Source organism: Acanthochromis polyacanthus, chromosome 22, assembly GCF_021347895.1.
Source record: "Acanthochromis polyacanthus isolate Apoly-LR-REF ecotype Palm Island chromosome 22, KAUST_Apoly_ChrSc, whole genome shotgun sequence".
Taxonomy (NCBI): Eukaryota; Metazoa; Chordata; class Actinopteri; family Pomacentridae; genus Acanthochromis; species Acanthochromis polyacanthus.
Window position 1 is genome coordinate 5,601,174 of NC_067134.1, and position 20,165 is coordinate 5,621,338.

Consider the following 20,165-nt stretch of genomic DNA (forward strand, 5'->3'; position numbering starts at 1 on the left):
TGTCTCTGCAACAAGCACAGCAATCTGATCTCCAGCTCAGCCCTGTTTTTGGGAAGCACTCTGCATGTTTGGCCGAGGTGTGGGTCCTCGTCTGAAAACGTTCCATGACAGTGGAAGTTTCAGGCCACGTCTCCGTGTCTCTCTGCTGTCCACTGTGCTCGACTCCCTGCTAAATTCATCAGCCACTGTTTTCTCTGCACAGGCATTTATGATGTCACTGCAAACATAAGCTTTGTCCTCAGATGAAGGATCAGCCAGGGTTCGTGGCCTTATGGGGTCAAACAAACAGCAAATATGGACAGGGGATGACCTGGATCATGGGGTTGGGTGGACATTATGGTGGCCGTAAGAGAGCTTCATTTAAAGAGAAATAAAGAGCATCAACAGGGATGTAGGCAACATTTAATCATCTTTACATTAACCCTCATGTTGTCTTCATTTCCCAACTTTCTGAAAATTTGCAAAATATTCAGAAAGAAAAAAGTGAAGAATAATTGAAGAATAATTGAAGGAAAATAAAGGCCTTTATGCTTTTAAATAAAGTCTACTTGCACATTTGTCAAAGTTGATTGTTGTCATGACTTGATTTCAATTTGTTTTCCCACTAAAATATTGATGGGATAAACACCAACTCCTAACCATCCACAAACTGTTGTTCCATTTATTCTTTTTTTGTGTGTTTTCATTTTTTTGTCATATATTTATTTTGTCTAATTTAATCAATTTATTCATTGATTCTTTTCTTTCATTCATTTCAACCAACTTATTCAGTTTTATCTCATGTACTCCTCTGTTTTTGTTTCTAAGAGCCCTGTAACAGTAAATTTCTCCTTTGTGAGATCAATGAAGTCTATCTTATCTTATCTTATCTTCAGAGCCGGCCCACGGCATAGGCGGCCTAGACCGTTGCCTAGGGCGCCATCTGGTGAGGGGGCGCCAAATGGCAGTCTCCCTCTCAGTCTTTCTTTCCTTTTTTTTTAAATTTTTTTTTATTCACTTTCTTAATGCACCATTATGTTTACTCTCAGTCTCTCAACCTATAAATAACTACAAATTTTGTGAAACTTAAAATAAAACTCGTTTTCACTAATCATGACTCACAACTCTCGCGAGTTGTGAGTCACGCATGCATCCTTTTCCATCTGATCTGCGGCGCCGCCGCCGGGGCGGCGCCCCGCGCTACTACAGCATGCTGTTGAGTTTACAAGGTGAGTGAGTGGGGGATGGGCAGCGCATCCCATCAGTTTATTGATGAGATGGTCGTCGTCGTAGCGCTGTCATTTTTGTAAACATAAAACTTTTATCATGAAAAGGCTGTCCAAGCCTTCGGGTGCTGCTTTCAGAAAGCGAAGAAGAGAAGAGGAGGAGAAACGGGCTCAAAGTCGAGGTATATATTCTTTGGATAATGACATAATTCGACCTTTCATCTGGATGTCAATTTACGATTGTGCTAACGCTAGCTAAGTCAAATGCTACTTATTATGTGCTATAACCTACCTCTATTTGTTGAAACATCATACATTCTTGCCTGTGCCAGTTTATTTAATAGAGCAGACGTTTTACCTCGTTGGTTTAGTCACTTTTGTGCATAATCCACAAATTCATGTAATGTGCAAGCATGTTTCTTTTGATCAGATGCTCTGAGAAAATATCTACAGCCACGACAGGGGCCAACTGTAGAAGCTGCTGCAGAAGAGGCAGCAAGCTCGGTCTCACAGTTACCTTCTCCTGTGGCTGTTAGTGACAGTGACAGTGAACATTGTAAGTTGAAAGGATTACTAATGTTTATGTAATAGTTTTGTTGGAGTGGTATGAGATACTCCACTGTCTATGACTTATATATGTTATTATGTTGGCTCACCAAAAAGTCAATAATCTATTATTTGGTGTTTTACACAGCATCTCAAGCATTAAGCAGAAGCACAGCAGTGATTGAGACACAACTTCAAAATGTTGATGCTGGTGAGCATTACAATAGCAAAGTAGTAGCAATGTAATTATACGTCTTATATAAGATTTGAATCAAATCCATCCACTTTATGTTTTGTATTATATAATTTTCACAAAAACAATTGAGGAAAAAAAGTAATTCTTAAAGATCTATATGTTTTTGCTTTGTACAGGAGCAGTCAGTGAAGCACCAAGCAGCAGCACTGTAATTCTTCAGACACCACCTCAAACGGTTGAACCAGGTGAGTATTATACATTTTGTATTATATATAGGAATATACATTCATTCTATTTTATATATATATATATATATATATATATATATATATATATATATATATATATATATATATATATATATATAAACTCGTGAGAAAAGCATACACAATTACTTAAACAATCAATACATCATGTTATGGTCATTTGTTGGCAAATAAAAGAAAGAGTAAAAAAAAAAATCTTGGTGTTCTTCAAAAATATGGTACAATTTAGTGTTTTAGTTTGTTGCTCACTGTGTGCATTATCTTTATTTAATGCCAGAATGCAAATTATGCATACTTATCATACTTTGAAAAACAAATATATTTTCTGCATTTTATAGAAATATTTGAATCACAGTAAAAAAATAAATAAATAAAATTTATTTGTCCTGTCATTGACATCTTGTGTATTTTAATCTCTTACAGAAGGACCCAGCACCAGCAGTCTCAATACAATCCGCCAGCCTACAGGCGCTCCATCAACATCAACAGATGTATGTGAGCCCATCTCAGCAGCCCCCATTGATCCCGCTGATTGGCCACCCAACTTGTCTGATTCAGAGAGGACTGAATTGGTTAGTCGAGGACCACCTGTAATAAGGTCAGACTTCTCGTTCCCCAAAAAACAGGATGGAAGAAGTTGCCATCACCGCCATTTCTTCAGACTGTTGACCAATGGGGAAAAAATCAAAAGGTCATGGCTCATGTATTCAAAAAAGAAAGATAGTTTGTACTGTTTCTGCTGCAAGCTCTTCTCACAGAAGACTTTTAAACTTAGCAAGGATGGCACTGATGACTGGAAAAACTGTGGTGACATACTTAAAACACATGAAAACAGTAAAGAACACACAAATAACATGGGAAGCTGGAGAGAACTTGAAAGTCGTTCAAAAAAGGGTCAAACAATTGACAATATTGAGATGGCCATAATACATGCTGAAAGGAGGAGATGGCGGGAAGTTCTCACCAGACTTGTGGCAATTATTAAGTCACTGGCAGAGAGAAATATTGCACTCAGGGGTTCCACAGACCAACTTAATCAGCCAAACAATGGAAATTTCCTTAAGGAAGTGGAGTTAATGGCTCAGTTTGATCCTGTGCTGAAAGAGCACATTATTAAGATTGAAGGAGGAGCCAGTCACACAACCTACCTGGGGAAGACCATTCAAAATGAACTGATTGACTGCCTTAGTGAAAGGATTTTGCATGCCATTGTAAAGGAAATCAATGAGTCCAAATATTACGCAATCATTTTAGACTGCACACCTGATGTGAGCCATGTGGAGCAATTATCAGTTATAATTCGCATTGTCTCTGTTGAAGGCACTCCACAGATTAAAGAACATTTTCTGGGGTTTCTAGAGGCAGAGGAAACAACAGGAGAAGGCCTCTCAGCCCTCATTCTTAAGAAATTACTACAACTTAATATCCCATTTGATGACTGCAGAGGGCAATCATATGACAATGGAGCAAACATGAAGGGCAAAAATAAGGGAGTCCAAGCTAGACTGCTCCAGGTCAACCCGAGGGCTTTATTTGTGCCATGTGGAGCACACACTGTGAACTTGGTTGTCTCTGATGCAGCAAAAAGCTCTGCTGAAGCCACATGTTACTTTGGCTACCTGCAGAAACTCTTTAATCTGTTTTCTGCTTCCACTCAGAGGTGGGCAACTTTAAAAGAGCATGTGGACATAACAGTGAAGTCCTGGGCAGACACAAGGTGGGAGAGCAGAATCAACAGTGTGGCGGCTGTTAGATTCCAGGCTGGAAAAGTCAGAGATGCGCTTTTAGAAGTCCGTAACGCTGCTTCAGATCCAACTATAAAGATTGAATCACAGTCTTTGGCAGAAGAAATTGGGTCATACCGGTTTTGTATTTGCACTGTGGTATGGTTTGAAATTCTCTCCAAAATACAGATAGTGAACAAACATCTTCAGTCTCAGACCATGCAGTTGGATGTAGCTGTTGACCTTCTTGAGAAAGCTGAAGCGTCCCTTGCCAGCTACAGAAACACTGGCTTTGATGAAGCCCTAAAATCTGCCAAAGAGATGTGCGAGAACATGAATGTAGTTGCTGCCCTCAAAGAGAAAAGACTCAGAACTACAAAACAACAGTTCTCTTACGAAGCCCCAGATGAACCTCAGACAGATGCCTTGAAGAAAATGGAGGTTTCATTCTTCAACACCATTGTGGATGTGGCCATTTCATCCTTGAGGGAAAGAACTGGAATGATGAGTGATGTAGCTGATAAATTCAGAGTCCTCATCAACTTTCCCAAACTGAACGCAGAAGACCTTGAGAAACAAGCAAAAGATCTGTGTCAAACCCTTTCCTTTGGAGAGAAAAGTGACCTGAACATTGAAGAATTAATCATGGAACTGCAGTCTTTCCCAAAATGGCCAAAGCAAAACATGACAGCCTTTGAACTTCTTGTTTTTCTGGAGGAGAAAGGCCTGAAAGAGGTTTTTCCAAACATGTGGGTGGCACTGAGAATTGCTGTCACTACCCCTGTGACAGTTGCATCAGCAGAAAGAAGCTTCTCCAAACTGAAGCTCATCAAAAATTACCTGAGGTCCACCATGTCACAGGAGCGACTTAATGGGCTGGCAGTGATGAGTATTAATAGAGAAATATCCAGACAGATTTCGTATGATGCAACCATAGATGCCTTTGCTGCACGCAAGTCAAGACGTGTGAAGTTTTAGACAAAAACACTTGACAAACAGAAGAGTTTTGTTAGTTCATTTTTGCTATTTATTTTTTACATTATTTATTTTAATTATTACATTGTAAATAATTATTATGGTGAGAATAGAAAAAAACAGCTGTTTTCCACAGATTTTTGAATTTGCACTAAGGCCTGTTCCCAGACAGAACGTTTAATGTTTGGAAGTTTGTTTGCTTTTTTGTTTTGTTTTTGTACATTTTGAGATATGTTTACTTCGTAGTTCAAGAATTTGCATTAGCACTTCCAGTTGTTTTCTTTTTCACAATTGGAACAGAGTCAAGTGTTGTGGCATTACCTAATGTGTATTACAACTGTGAGTGTAAAGTTTAAAGTAATTTTGATATTGCACTGTTTTGCATTATTTGTGGATTTGCACTGTTGCACTTCTTTTATCCCAGAAAACTTGAAAGTTTTGTGTATTATAATTTTATAAAGCAATGTTCTTATTATTCAAGAAGTATCATGTTTTTTTTTAAAACATTTAAAACTCAACAGTAAGTATATTGTTTTTACCCCTACCTCGATTTTGATTCCTTGAAGACTCATTTTGTCGGAAATATGAGGCTTTTTCGTAACTTCCTAAAACCTCCTTGGTTTAAAAGATTGGTAACTGTACTTACCCTCTGTCGCCACACGATGGCAGCCAAGGACAGGCAATTTCCAGAGATAAGCTCACAAACAAACAGGCGACCTTTCACCCAGTAACGAGGCATAAGCTGCTGCGGCAATTAAGAGAAAAAAAAACACGGAGGAAGGCAATCTTTTAGGAGAACAGTGAACAGGGAGAAGAGGCTCTGCTGTTTGTGACGTAGAAGCAACAGACAGCTCGTTTTTCTCAGGTCTGGGAGGGGCTGCTAGTTGAGCAGCAGAAACAGGAAAAGCACAAACAAACGGGGACAAAAAAAAAAACACTTTGGGGGTGTTTTTGAAGAGGAAATAACAGTATGACATGGTTAAAACCTACAAAAAGTGGATTTTGCATGATATAGCTCCTATTGTTATGATTATGTTAACAAATTAAAGCAGGTCTTTAGTGTAGACACCTCTGCTGAATCTCTGCGCAGAGATTTATGGGAAAGTGTATTGGATTCGAAGGGGGGGGGGGGGCGCCGTATTACTATTTTGCCTAGGGTGCCTGTGAACCTAGGGCCGGCCCTGGTAGTTCAGATACACACGTGGACAAAATTGTTGGTACCCCTCAGTTAAAGAAGGAAAAACCCACAATTCTCACTGAAATCACTTGAAACTCACAAAAGTAACAATAAATAAAAATTTATTGAAAATTAAATAATCAAAATCAGCCATCACTTTTGAATTGTTGATTAACATAATTATTTAAAAAAAACAAACTAATGAAATAGGGCTGGACAAAAATGATGGTACCCATAACTTAATATTTTGTTGCACAACCTTTTGAGGCAATCACTGCAATTAAACGATTTCTGTATTTGTCAATGAGCGTTCTGCAGCTGTCAACAGGTATTTTGGCCCACTCCTCATGAGCAAACAGCTCCAGTTGTCTCAGGTTTGATGGGTGTCTTCTCCAAATGGCATGTTTCAGCTCCTTCCACATATGTTCAATGGGATTCAGATCTGGGCTCATAGAAGGCCACTTTAGAATAGTCCAACGCTTTTCTCTCAGCCATTCTTGGGTGTTTTTGGCTGTGTGTTTTGGATCGTTGTCCTGTTGGAAGACCCATGACCTGCGACTGAGACCAAGCTTTCTGACACTAGGCAGCACATTTCTCTCCAGAATGCCTTGATAGTCTTCAGATTTCATCGTACCTTGCACACTTTCAAGACACCCTGTGCCAGATGCAGCAAAGCAGCCCCAAAACATTACTGAGCCTCCTCCATGTTTCACCGTAGGGACAGTGTTCTTTTCTTCGTATGCTTGGTTTTTGAGTCTATGAACATAGAGTTGATGTGCCTTACCAAAAAGCTCCAGTTTGGTCTCATCTGTCCAAAGGACATTCTCCCAGAAGCTTTGTGGCTTGTCAACATGCATTTTTGCAAATTCCAGTCTCGCTTTTTTATGAGTTTTTTTCAGCTGTGGTGTCCTCCTTGGTCGTCTCCCATGAAGTCCACTTTGGCTCAAACAACGACGAATGGTGCGATCTGACACTGATGTACCTTGGCCTTGGAGTTCACCTTTAATTTCTTTGGAGGTTGCTCTGGGCTCTTTGGATACAATTCCAACGATCCGTCTCTTCAATTTGTCATCAATTTTCCTCTTGCGGCCACGTCCAGGGAGGTTGGCTACTGTCCCGTGGGTCTTGAACTTCTGAATAATATGAGCCACTGTTGTCACAGGAACTTCAAGCTGTTTAGAGATGGTCTTATAGCCTTTACCTTTAAGATGTTTGTCTATAATTTTTTTTCGGATGTCCTGGGACAATTCTCTCCTTCGCTTTCTGTTGTCCATGTTCAGTGTGGTACACACCTTTTCACCAAACAGCAGGGTGACTACTTGTCTCCCTTTAAATAGGCAGACTGACTGATTATGAGTTTGGAAACACCTGTGATGTCAATTAAATGACACACCTGAGTTAATCATGTCACTCTGGTCAAATAGTTTTCAATCTTTTATAGAGGTACCATCATTTTTGTCCAGGCCTGTTTCATTAGTTTGTTTTTTTAAATAATTATGTTAATCAACAATTCAAAAGTAATGGCTGTTTTTGATTATTTAATTTTCAATAAATTTTTATTTATTGTTACTTTTGTGAGTTTCAAGTGATTTCAGTGAGAATTGTGGGTTTTTCCTTCTTTAACTGAGGGGTACCAACAATTTTGTCCACGTGTGTAAACACTTCCAGCACCTCTGAACAGGAAACTTTGGTTCTTGCTTCCAGGGTCAATCAACACAACGATCACATTTTTAAAACTCCACACAGCATCAATAACAGACACCATTAGGGCTGCATGATATATCAAAAAAAAAATCGTTTTTGCAATAATGGTAAGTGCGATATCCATATCGCAAAGTTGCGCAATAATTTTATGATTATTTAGATGTATAAATCATGCTTTTTGCATGCATAGACGTTTTCTTGTGACCAATTGAGCGTGACCTTGAAGCCCTCTCCCCCCATCCCAAATAGCATTTTTGCTACCAGCGCCACAACACAACATGGCAGGACACGGGAAGACGACTGTAACGAACAACTTGTGTCTAAAAAACAGCGCACCTCAGAAATTTGGGAGTACTATGGCTTTCGGAGACAGGACGAGTCATATACGCAAGTACTTTGCAAGTCATGCCGAAAAATTGTGGCTACGTCGCGAGGAAACACTACAAATCTGCACAGCCACCTCGAACACAACCACAAGGAACTGTATGCTGTTTTCTTACAATCTAAAACACCACGAGCTACTCCCATGAAGGCAGAGAAAATAAAGGCAAGCACACAGACAACAATTGGTGAAAGTTTTTCTTCTGTTACACCATATGAAAAAACTTCCAACTGCCACCAAGGTTTAACTGAGGCCATTACACGTTATATCGTGAAATGCACACTCTCCATTAATGTCGTGTGCAAAGAAGGTTTTTTGGATATGCTGAAAGAATTCGACCGCAGATACCAAGTGCCATCACTGAACTATTTCCCAAGTCGCCATTCCACAGATGTACGAGGCATGCTTGGGGTCTGTAAAAGCGGAGCTTAATAATGTGGATTTCTTTGCAAGCACCACAGATTTATGGTCCAGTCGTACTACTGAGCCCTACATCAGTTTTACTGTTCACTTTCTCACAAATGACTTTGATCTGAAAACACGCTGCTTAGAAGTCTCCTACTTTCCGGACTCCCACACCGGTGAAAATATAGCGGCTGCCCTGTGGGATGTGTTGACGAACTGGGGGTTGCAAGAAGAGGAACAAGTGGTTATCACATCGGACAACAGCACTAATATCCAATATCGCAATATATATCGATATTGCAGTTCTGGACACCCATATCGCACATACACACGTGGACAAAATTGTTGGTACCCCTCAGTTAAAGAAGGAAAAACCCACAATTCTCACTGAAATCACTTGAAACTCACAAAAGTAACAATAAATAAAAATTTATTGAAAATTAAATAATCAAAAACAGCCATTACTTTTGAATTGTTGATTAACATAATTATTTAAAAAAACAAACTAATGAAATAGGGCTGGACAAAAATGATGGTACCTCTATAAAAGATTGAAAACTATTTGACCAGAGTGACATGATTAACTCAGGTGTGTCATTTAATTGACATCACAGGTGTTTCCAAACTCATAATCAGTCAGTCTGCCTATTTAAAGGGAGACAAGTAGTCACCCTGCTGTTTGGTGAAAAGGTGTGTACCACACTGAACATGGACAACAGAAAGCGAAGGAGAGAATTGTCCCAGGACATCCGAAAAAAAATTATAGACAAACATCTTAAAGGTAAAGGCTATAAGACCATCTCTAAACAGCTTGAAGTTCCTGTGACAACAGTGGCTCATATTATTCAGAAGTTCAAGACCCACGGGACAGTAGCCAACCTCCCTGGACGTGGCCGCAAGAGGAAAATTGATGACAAATTGAAGAGACGGATCGTTCGAATTGTATCCAAAGAGCCCAGAGCAACCTCCAAAGAAATTAAAGGTGAACTCCAAGGCCAAGGTACATCAGTGTCAGATCACACCATTCGTCGTTGTTTGAACCAAAGTGGACTTCATGGGAGACGACCAAGGAGGACACCACTGCTGAAAAAAACTCATAAAAAAGCGAGACTGGAATTTGCAAAAATGCATGTTGACAAGCCACAAAGCTTCTGGGAGAATGTCCTTTGGACAGATGAGACCAAACTGGAGCTTTTTGGTAAGGCACATCAACTCTATGTTCATAGACTCAAAAACCAAGCATACGAAGAAAAGAACACTGTCCCTACGGTGAAACATGGAGGAGGCTCAGTAATGTTTTGGGGCTGCTTTGCTGCATCTGGCACAGGGTGTCTTGAAAGTGTGCAAGGTACGATGAAATCTGAAGACTATCAAGGCATTCTGGAGAGAAATGTGCTGCCTAGTGTCAGAAAGCTTGGTCTCAGTCGCAGGTCATGGGTCTTCCAACAGGACAACGATCCAAAACACACAGCCAAAAACACCCAAGAATGGCTGAGAGAAAAGCGTTGGACTATTCTAAAGTGGCCTTCTATGAGCCCAGATCTGAATCCCATTGAACATATGTGGAAGGAGCTGAAACATGCCATTTGGAGAAGACACCCATCAAACCTGAGACAACTGGAGCTGTTTGCTCATGAGGAGTGGGCCAAAATACCTGTTGACAGCTGCAGAACGCTCATTGACAAATACAGAAATCGTTTAATTGCAGTGATTGCCTCAAAAGGTTGTGCAACAAAATATTAAGTTATGGGTACCATCATTTTTGTCCAGCCCTATTTCATTAGTTTGTTTTTTTTAAATAATTATGTTAATCAACAATTCAAAAGTGATGGCTGATTTTGATTATTTAATTTTCAATAAATTTTTATTTATTGTTACTTTTGTGAGTTTCAAGTGATTTCAGTGAGAATTGTGGGTTTTTCCTTCTTTAACTGAGGGGTACCAACAATTTTGTCCACGTGTGTATCTGAACTACTCCACACTAACAGCAACTGCATTGTGTTATCAAACAGTTTATTAATAAAACTCTGACAGAGGACTCAGTCATTCCATCATTTCAGTCCAGAGACATAATTCCATGTATCGAGATCATTCGTGATCTAAAGAAAGCGCACGTACAGAGTTAGAGAGTATAGAAGTAATGTGTTCAACTGCATTCCACTATTAACATGTTGGGTTTCACTGATGAGTCAAATCAACAGTACAGTAACCAGCAGTAAAATAAGAATAACATTAAAATCCAAATGTCCTGACAGGTTTGAAGGCTGAAGAGGACAGCAGCTTTATTCAGACAGATTTTACTGGATCCCCATCAAACCTGTCTGTGTGATGTGTAGAAAAGTACCCAGTGGTGTTTACCATTAGAACTTTGTGCTCCTGTATCCACTGTGGAACAACGTGTTCATAGAAATGTTCAGTCATTTGGAGATGCTTGTATCATTCCTGCTGCTGTTTCACGGCTCAAAGACTTCTATTATAAAGCATCATATTCTTTTTGCATCAAACATTCAACTGTTGAGCTGAATTTGTTGGAGACAGCCAGTCCTGGACAAAGTGACAGATGTGTGTTCTCTCATCATCACAGTAGTAACCATTATCTTTTGTCTCTTTTTCCCTCCAGAGCTCCCACAGTCTTATGTCTGTGAGAATGAGAAGACTGTTGTTGACCATCAGCCCCATGACCAGGAGAGAAACTCCATGGTGGACCATGAGGACCCAGAGCCTCCACGGATTAAAGATCAGCAGGAGGAACTCTGCACCAGTCAGGACCAATCAAACCCAGAGATTTCTCAAATTAAAATGGAACAGGAAGAATTGTGCACCAGTCTGGACCAATCAAACCCAGGGTTACTACAAATTAAAGTGGAACAGGATGAACTCTGCTCCAGTCAGGAGGAAGAGTTAATTGGATTGAAACAGGAGACTGATACCTTTGAGGTGACTCCTGCTGATGAGGAAAGTGACCACAGTGAACCAAAACCAAACAGTGATCAGCTCCTGTTTCACATCTCTTGTGTAGCTGAGAGCCCAGATCAGGAAGGAAGCAAGGATGTAGACTCAGGATCAACTAGATGTATCGAGCAGAAACCAAGACATCAGAGTAACAACAGTCACAGTAATGATGTAGACAATGCTCCAACATCAGCGAGACAGTGTGATAATGACAAGGCAAGAAAATGTACAACATGCGAGGTGTGTGGAAAAGCTTTTAGTCGTAAATCAGATTTAATCAGACATCACAGAACCCACACAGGTGAGAAGCCATATTCTTGTGGAATCTGTGAAAAAAGCTTTAGTCGACGGACCCATTTGACTGCCCACGTGAGACTTCACACAGGTGAGAAACCATATGTTTGTCACATTTGTGGAATAAGATTTTCTGGTTCAACAGCACATAATAGGCACATGGCAGTTCACAAAATGGGAAAGCCATATTCTTGTGGAACCTGTGGAAAAAGCTTCAGTCAACAGACCTATTTGACTGTCCACATGAGACGTCACACAGTTGAGAAGCCATATTCTTGTGGAACCTGTAGAAAAAGCTTCAACTGTCGTTATCGATTAAAAGCCCACATGAGAATCCACACAGCTGAGAAGTCGTGATCCTGAAACATCTGTGGAAAACATAATGTCAGAACTAAGGTTGAAACAACATGGAAGAGTTGGTACAGGTTAAAAGTAGATGTTTTAGATTTAAAGCACCTTTAGTCTGTGCTTCAACAACAATTGTGAGGAAGTATGTAAGCAATCCTTGATGATTAGACCAGATGGAGTCTGGACTGTGGTGGTGGAGCAGCAGGCAGAAGAACCAAACTGAATGTCTGGATGGATATGGTATTGGTACAGACTGCTACATTTCTGCTATCATGACATCCTTCATCAGCAGAGCAGTGATTGGAGATAATGTGAAGCTGTTTGGAACATTTTCACATCCTGCTGAGAGAACATGGCTGTTCAGGTGTGAACATACTGCTGGAATCCACTCAGCTTGAGCTCTGCTGTCTTTCTAGTAAAAGGAGGCAACGAGATACAGAGACATTGTGACAGTAGGACACAACAGAGTGTGTCACTGCAGCAGAGGAGATCTGGACGTGAAATAAAGTTGTAATAAAACGTCTACAGCTCCATGACTGCTTCATGAAATGTTTTGAATGTTTTCAAACAGATGAACATTTACAAGTTGTTTCATAATGAATGTAACATTGAAGATCCCCAGCAAGAATGACTCTGAGTCAGATATCAAAGACATAACCAACATTATTATGTTTTCAAGCAACAGACATGTGGTTTTACTAGTAGTAGCTGATACACTCCTGCAAATGTCAAAACCAGAAATGTTAAAAACAGGTGAAGCTGTGCTGCAGTTTCTGCTGGTTAGATAAAGGTCTTATGCTATTTATTTCTTCTATTGTCACCACATAGGTCATCTGTGTGATTTGTTAGTAGGATCTCATTGTGTTGTCATACAGCACATTGAACCCTTGTATTGTCTGAACGTCCTGAACACTCCTCCTGTCCTCAGGGTCAAAAATGACCTGCCTCCACTGAGCCTCTAAAATAGAGCAGCTTAATGGAATTTTTAACCAAAAATCTATTTTACATGAAGAAACAACCTGTCATGCATCACACTCTTTGTGAATGTCTGTTTTTGCTTCCTCAGAGGGTAGAAAGACTGTATTTAATCAGTGAACACCATTCGTTTTTATACCATTGTTCATGCTGTAACTGTTTTCTTTCTTTAAGTAGAGGTTTATTATCACTATTATTGCTGCTAAAGGTACTGCATAGGTGTAAACATTTCTTGTTTTGCAGGAGATAATACTTCTATAGCCTAATAAAGTACCAGAAATGTGCAGAAGTGAACTTGAAATGAATTTTTGAAGGGAAACAACAGTGTACTGTATACTGTACAATGGAATATAAAACTACAAAACTCAACTACCAGATACTAGTACTCTCTCATTTTTTGGGTCATTTCTCCCACCTGAAAGATGCATAACCTACATCAATCATAAGAATAGAAAAAATAACAGATTCAAGCAAAATATTCCGAACATATTAAGCTCTAATTAACACATGGAGGACAGACTGCAACTGTATTTGTCACACGTGCAGCACACAGTATTTGTTTTACAGTCCTTCTTGTTACTCCTGGATGACTAAATAAAACCTGATCTCTGACCTGCTGGGAACTGAAACCTGAAAACTGCCCTCATGGCTTCAGCAATATCAGATTAGTCCATATTAATTTGAAAATCTGCAAATATGACAATCTCAACAGTCCAGAAGTAGCCAGGGTGTAGAATCTTGACCCCACTATGTATTATGCTAGTTATTTAATGTTTTGTAACCTCGGTCACTTTTCCATGGGGGTCAATTTTCTATCTGACACCGGGTAAAAAATGACCTGAAGACAGTCTTTGTACCCTGGTGGTGTACAGCTTTGATGAAAATATAAACAAAAACAATGTTTCACTTTTTCTAATGTTGGGGTCACTTGAGGAAAAGTGATCAAATTTCAAGTTGAAAAAGGTCATTTAGGGGCCGTTCTATGCTATTAAACATGGTGGCCTGGTTCATTTTGACCCGAAGACAGCACTAAGGTTCAAACAGCAGCAAATCAGTAAAAGTATTTTCCAGTTGAGTATGCGAAGAATTTACCTCAAGTTTAAATAATGAGTCCACAGTATTATTAGTTATTTAAAGAAATGCATGACCAGAATTAGCAACAAAAATGATTAAAATGAGACACAAAAGGAACATCTCATTTGGATCATTTTGTACATTTCAGTTTGTTTTTAGGGGGAAAAAAGTGTCATAAATCAGACTGTAAATGATCTATGAACAAAGCTCTCTGTAGAAAGCCTCAGAATGTTGAATAGAATAAATGTGGAAAGTTTCATGACTGTAAGAGAAGATTTCTGGATCATTTTGTGTCTCATTTGTGTCATTATGTGTTTTTTTTGGTCAGTTTACGTCTTTCTGTCTGGTTTTAAACATTTTGCATCTTTTCATGTTATTTTTCTTCCATTCTGGTCATTTTGTGCCTTAATTTTGACCATTTTGTGGTTCATTTTGGTCATTTTGTGTGTTTTTAAGTTTATTTCTGTTTAAAGTTGCTCATCTTGTTAGTTCTTTTGGTCAGTTCACGTCTATTTCATCATTCTGTGACTCAGTGGCCATTTCTGTTTCAGTTTTCATCTCATTTTTGCTCTGAATTGCTCATTTTATCTCTCATTTTAGTCATTTTGCATCACTTTAAGGTTGTTTTTTTCATTTTCTACATTTTGTGTCTCATTTTTGTCATTTTTGCTTAATTATAGTCCCATTTTGGACACTTTTATCTTTTTGTTTCACATTTGATGTCTCTTTTCTAATTTTATGGCTCATTGTGGTATTTTTCTGTCATGGTTGGATGTTTTATGTTCCATTTTGGTCATTTTGTGTCCCATTTGAACTGTCCCATAACATTGTTGGACCGTTCAGTAGACTCTGTTTGGGTCTTTTTCTCACCACTGAAACATTTTGTCCATTTTTGTCTCATTTTGGTCATTTTATAGATTAGATTAGATCCAACTTTACTGTCATTGCACAGAGAACAAGTACTAAGACAGTAAATGCATTTTTTAAAAGTCCATTGTGATGTCAGAGAGAAGAACTAACAACTGTTACCACATTCCATATTCTGAAGAAAAACATGGAAACACTTGAGAAAGTCAGTTTAACACACAAAGCTTGGAGATATTGGAGAGTTGTGGTGAAGATTTCAAGTGTGAAACTTGTGAAGACATTGTGAGCAAAGACTGTGACAGAAAAATGAAGCCTCCTCAGCCAGATAGGAAACATTCAGGTAAGACAGAAGTCCAGACAACGAGCTGCAACTCAGCTCCAGATATCAAACTACACACTGACATGTTAGACTGAAGTTTTCACAACACTGACAAGCTAACATTTGCTCATTTTGTGCCTTATATTGATCAGTTTGCATCCTGAGGGTTGTTAGTGGATAAAATGTTGTCATTTTTCATCTCTCTTTGTTTTTGTTCCATTTGGGTGACTGAAAGGCTGTTTTTGTTGAATTTGCTCATTTTGTGTCTCATTGAGGCTCATTTTCATCATTTTGTGTCTAACCTTGGTCACTTTTTGTGTTTAGGATTGTTTTTACTCGCCATTTTTCGTGCTTTCAAAGTTTTTGTTCCATTGTGAACATTTTGTGTCTCATTTAGATCTTTTTTTTGTATCATTGTGGACATTTTGCGTCTGTTTAAGGTTTTTCTGTTTCATTTTATGTCTCATTTTGTTCATTTCAGTCTGTTTTTAGGGGAAAAAAGTGTCATAAATCAGACTGTAAATGATATATGAACAAACCTCTCTGTAAATATATATCTGACCATTGTGATAGGGATAAATAGAAGTTCCAATCTGTTGATTTTAATTGCAGGATAATGCTTTATTAAAATATATTTCAACAGGGAAATAGCAATAGCCATTAAATCATCAGACAATTAATCAATATAACTATTGATTAATATTTCAGTGGCTCGTCGTGATTCCTAACTGCTACTATGCTTTCATAGAAGAAGAGTAATAATCACCCACATTATGTAATTTGGAGGGGGAGAGCAGACGGTGTGGCCACATCCGGCTGATCACCTGAAGAACGACGAGCCTTGGAGCCTCCAGGGGGAAGCAGAGAGAGTTCAGTCCAGATTTAGATCTGCTTGTGTCCTTTTTTGTTGTTTGGGCCAATAAAAACTTTGTTATAATCCTCTCTGGTGTCATTCCTAATAAACAGATGATATAATGTGTGTTTGTAATGAAGAACTCAGAGTCAGGATTTTTAGTTTCATTTCATCACTAGAACAGGACTTAAAGACTCAAATCAGGATCAAGTGTGGCTGCACAAAAAGCTGATTTTCACTGGACAATAATGTGTGAAAGTCTGTCAGCAGTTTGGAGATTCACTGCTTCCTCTCTCATTTCACACTTTGTGCAGCTCAAATGCTTTTAGTTCAAGTGAGCGTCAGAGGAACACCACATCCTGATTTTCACTCTCAACATTTGACTGGAAAAAGACGCAAACACCACATTTGGCTCCTGGAATAATCACAACTTCCATCTTTGAAGAGGAACAAGTTTACAAGGAATCATTTAGAAGGATTTGACAAAGAAACACATTTAATTCATGAATGTGAAAACATGTTTGTGAGGGACAGATTCATGGAGAGACTCAACTATCTGTTCAACACTGTTTCTGTACCAGGAGGAGACTCTGGAGACTCAACTCAGCACAGAGACACTGAGGAACCAGAATCCAGGATAGAGAGTTTCAGTGAATGTGGTGTTGAAGGTGTGGAGGTGGATCAGAGAGTCAGAGGAGACTCTGTAGAAGGACAGAGTTCCAGCAGGAACGTCCACATAAACTGAAACTCTGTCAGAGACTGAGGAGGAACTGATGGATGTTTGACTGTTATTGTGCCAGACAGAGCAAGCATCACTATGAGCAACCCTGTCTCCACAAAATTACATTCTCAGACAACTAAAATGCATTTTCAATCACGTTGCAACAGAAACGTAATTGGTCCGGCGTTACGTTGATCTGCAACGTATTCAAAATGTGTTTGTTGCTTGTTAAATGGATGCTGCAGTCACATGTTTGTGGATACAGCGCAGTGCTGTCATGTCTTCTGTCAAGTACCACAAGAAAAGACAGGAAAATAAATCCTCCCTTTGCAATTTCATCGGGACGAAGTCCTCAGTGTGTTTTAATAATAATTCTCCTGCGCGGTGTTTTATTCTGACAGTGACATGGATCTGTTTCCTTCCCTGGGGTGGTTCTGCGTTTTTTTCTTGACTAAATATACTGAATAATAAGTTTGACATGAAAGGAGAAAACTGGAATTAGTGTTGATTCAGTCTCCCTCGTAGTTTTCTCCTAGCTGTCATGTCATTCATACTTTAACACTGCCATGGGCCAGATCGACCTTTTGGAACAGCCTCGTGGAGACTTCATTCCAGCTACACGGCAGCGGTTTGGATTTCTGATTTACTTTGTATGTTGTTTACCGGAACGCTTTCATTTAGGACCGGAAGTGCGCGCTTCACTCCGCTTTCGTCGTTCTGTAACCAATCAGAGCGTGGCTAAATATTAAAGCTGTGCTGCAGCGACCAGACAGAACAGCGACACCTAGTGTGTCTGCATTGAAATTACATGTTCCTTCTTGAAAACCAGGGCAGAAAGGTTCACTGTGCCACATTTATTCAACCTTTTCAAAACGCTTTTTGTAATACGTTTTAGATGCAGTTTGCAGATGTTTCTGAAGATGTGTAGTGAATTCTCCTTGTATTATCAGACCACCCCTGACCAAAGTGCACTTCTTCAATATAACGTCTCAATACGTGAAGTTTAAAGTTTAACAGCTGTAATGAGCAGCAGCCAGTTCAAAAAGGCGTCTACATTGATGGGTAAAATAAATTCTTCACGCACGTTTAACAGCTTTCTACCAGCATTCCTGTCTTGCATCATCTGCAGTAGCTGCTTTCCACCATCATCATTTTTTATATTCCTTGTAGCTATCAACTATAACAACCAGTTGACTGAAGCAGCTGATACATGAGACGTCCATTTGGTGTTAACACCCCCCCTTTTTGTGACTCACAGGATCTGAAGTAGAAAGTCTGAGTTAACAAAGAAACCTGACAACCACCATTAACTCTGACTGAGGCTTTAGTTTTTGTGGAGCCGGTGTACACAAAGTAAGCCTGCTTATACTGAACTTGCTTCATAGCAGCCCTCAGCGGAACAAAGTTAGATTTTTGGTGCCACGAAAATGTGAGCCACATTTCTAGATATTAGCCATTAAATATTGTCAGCACAAACTGTAGAGTGACTAGGTTTTTCCTAGAACTAATCCTCTGTCACAGAATCCTGTAACATGACACAATGCTGACATTTATTATTGCTGGGGGGCTTATTATTGAATAAAATCATCTACAAGGCTATATGTATGTACCTCAGTTGCTGAACTCTGAAAGCAAGACAGGGGCTCCCAGAATTCTTCCATTTAATTCTGCTGTTTTAAATGAGATGAAAATAAGATACTATTAAAAAATAAAGCAATATACTATTCATACTTACATGTAATTGTGTAATTATGTAGTGCCCTGCCACAATAAATAAGTTCTTCAAATTGGTCATCATAAAACAATACAGCACATCATAAACGGATCTCAGAAGAAACAGCTTGCAGTTACCACATTTTACTTGTTGTTGGCCTTGTTAATGTATATATTTTTAAAATATGATCACGCATACTGTACACAAACACTGTATGCATGAAGATGAATAAAATTACTATACATGTACAACAGCATCATTCATTGAAGTGTAAACAATAACAGTCTGGTGAAATAAAAGAATATTAGCATTAGATTTTTTTGTTAAATGGCCAAATTCTGGTACCTCCACAAAGTAGCATTCATTTCCTTTTGTTAACTGCCTATATTTACTAACTCTACAATATCAGCCAGTCAGTCAATTTACCATGTCTAAGGGAAATATTAACATCAGATCCAATGTGGGATAGTACTCCTTGTGCTGCAGAGTGACCACCTGACCCAGATGATAGGTTTCTAGAACAATTGCAAATGAAAGTAGAAAGACTAAGTCCTTACACTGTTGGAAGAATTTTGTTCAAATCCAACACAAATAACTCTGCACTTTAAATACTATAGATTGGCTCATTAGAAAATAAAAAGCTGTTTGCTGAAACTTACTTTGTCTTCTGTCCTTCTAATGATCTTTGAAAAAGGAAAGCTCCCTGTATTGGATCTCTCGGTGCACTCATCACATTGTTCTCCTAAATAGATCAAAATTAGAACAGTTGAGAGGTACTGTTGTGAGTCAATGTCAACACTCATGATTTGTTCACGTTGACCATTGTTTTGATGCCATTTAACAGAGGGGACTAGAGCAACACTGTAACAGGCTTGATTTTCTTTTTATGCACGGCCTTATAGTAGTACATGACCAAACCCTCACTGAATTATTCAGACACCTTAACAGCAATGTAATGTGGTATGGAAACTCAATAGAATCTAACTGTACAATACATCCAAATGGAAACAAATGACAAATGACACCGCAACAATGTCTCAGTATTGAAATAATACAAACATTGCTCTATGAGATAACTTTCACTGACTCAGCAAATAGTCAGACATAATTGGATTGACATTAAAACATGTTCTACATACCTGTAGTTTGACCTTTTCTTTTACCTCCTCTGTTTGGGCTCTTGCTCCCAGCCTTGCTTCCTTGAACTATGTTCACATGTCCCACCATGTGACTGCAGGCTCTTTTCCAGCAGCTACACCTGAAGCTTTTTTAGAGTTTTTTAGGGAAAGTATCAAAAATATATATTATTAATTTAAGGTAACTCTAATTTCAAATCAAAAACATCTCTGTAGATTTGAGAAATCTTGTATGTTATGAACCCCAGCAGAAAATGAACTGCCTTTCTGTAGCAGAGCTCCAGTCAACGTCGTCTTGACAAGTAATTCTTGTGTTCAAAACCGAAGTACTT

The 20,165-nt window shown here is 38.9% G+C and overlaps 4 protein-coding genes across 22 annotated transcripts in view; 2 read left to right on the plus strand and 2 right to left on the minus strand.

Moving 5' to 3' along the window:
* LOC127532029 (zinc finger protein 239-like) overlaps positions 1–13,524 on the plus strand; it is an 81,033-nt gene extending 67,509 nt beyond the window's left edge. Inside the window, exon 4 of the mRNA XM_051943041.1 lies at positions 12,252–13,524. The gene's annotated coding sequence lies outside the window, so the exon portion shown is untranslated. The remainder of the gene's footprint in view (positions 1–12,251) is intronic.
* The window catches only part of LOC127531977 (gastrula zinc finger protein XlCGF57.1-like), a 154,745-nt gene that overhangs the window by 59,550 nt on the left and 75,030 nt on the right, over positions 1–20,165 (minus strand). The window lies entirely within an intron of this gene.
* Positions 1–20,165, minus strand: part of LOC127531960 (gastrula zinc finger protein XlCGF26.1-like) — a 100,346-nt gene that overhangs the window by 59,550 nt on the left and 20,631 nt on the right. For 6 of the 18 annotated variants that reach the window (XM_051942631.1, XM_051942633.1, XM_051942632.1 and 3 more), the window contains exon 5: positions 19,837–19,961. In XM_051942631.1, the coding sequence (XP_051798591.1) occupies positions 19,950–19,961 (12 nt within the window). In that variant the 3' untranslated portion in view covers positions 19,837–19,949. Of the gene's footprint in view, positions 1–18,593; positions 18,654–19,093; positions 19,440–19,836; positions 19,962–20,165 lie in introns of those variants that run through there. The other 12 variants (XM_051942625.1, XM_051942629.1, XM_051942628.1 and 9 more) reach the window with 8 other exon arrangements.
* LOC127530243 (zinc finger MYM-type protein 1-like) lies at positions 875–5,404 on the plus strand. The gene is made up of 5 exons (XM_051942564.1): positions 875–1,387; positions 1,636–1,761; positions 1,900–1,962; positions 2,124–2,192; positions 2,637–5,404. Exons 1-5 carry the CDS (start codon positions 1,306–1,308, stop codon positions 4,913–4,915), a joined length of 2,619 nt encoding a protein of 872 aa, XP_051798524.1. The 5' UTR covers positions 875–1,305; the 3' UTR covers positions 4,916–5,404.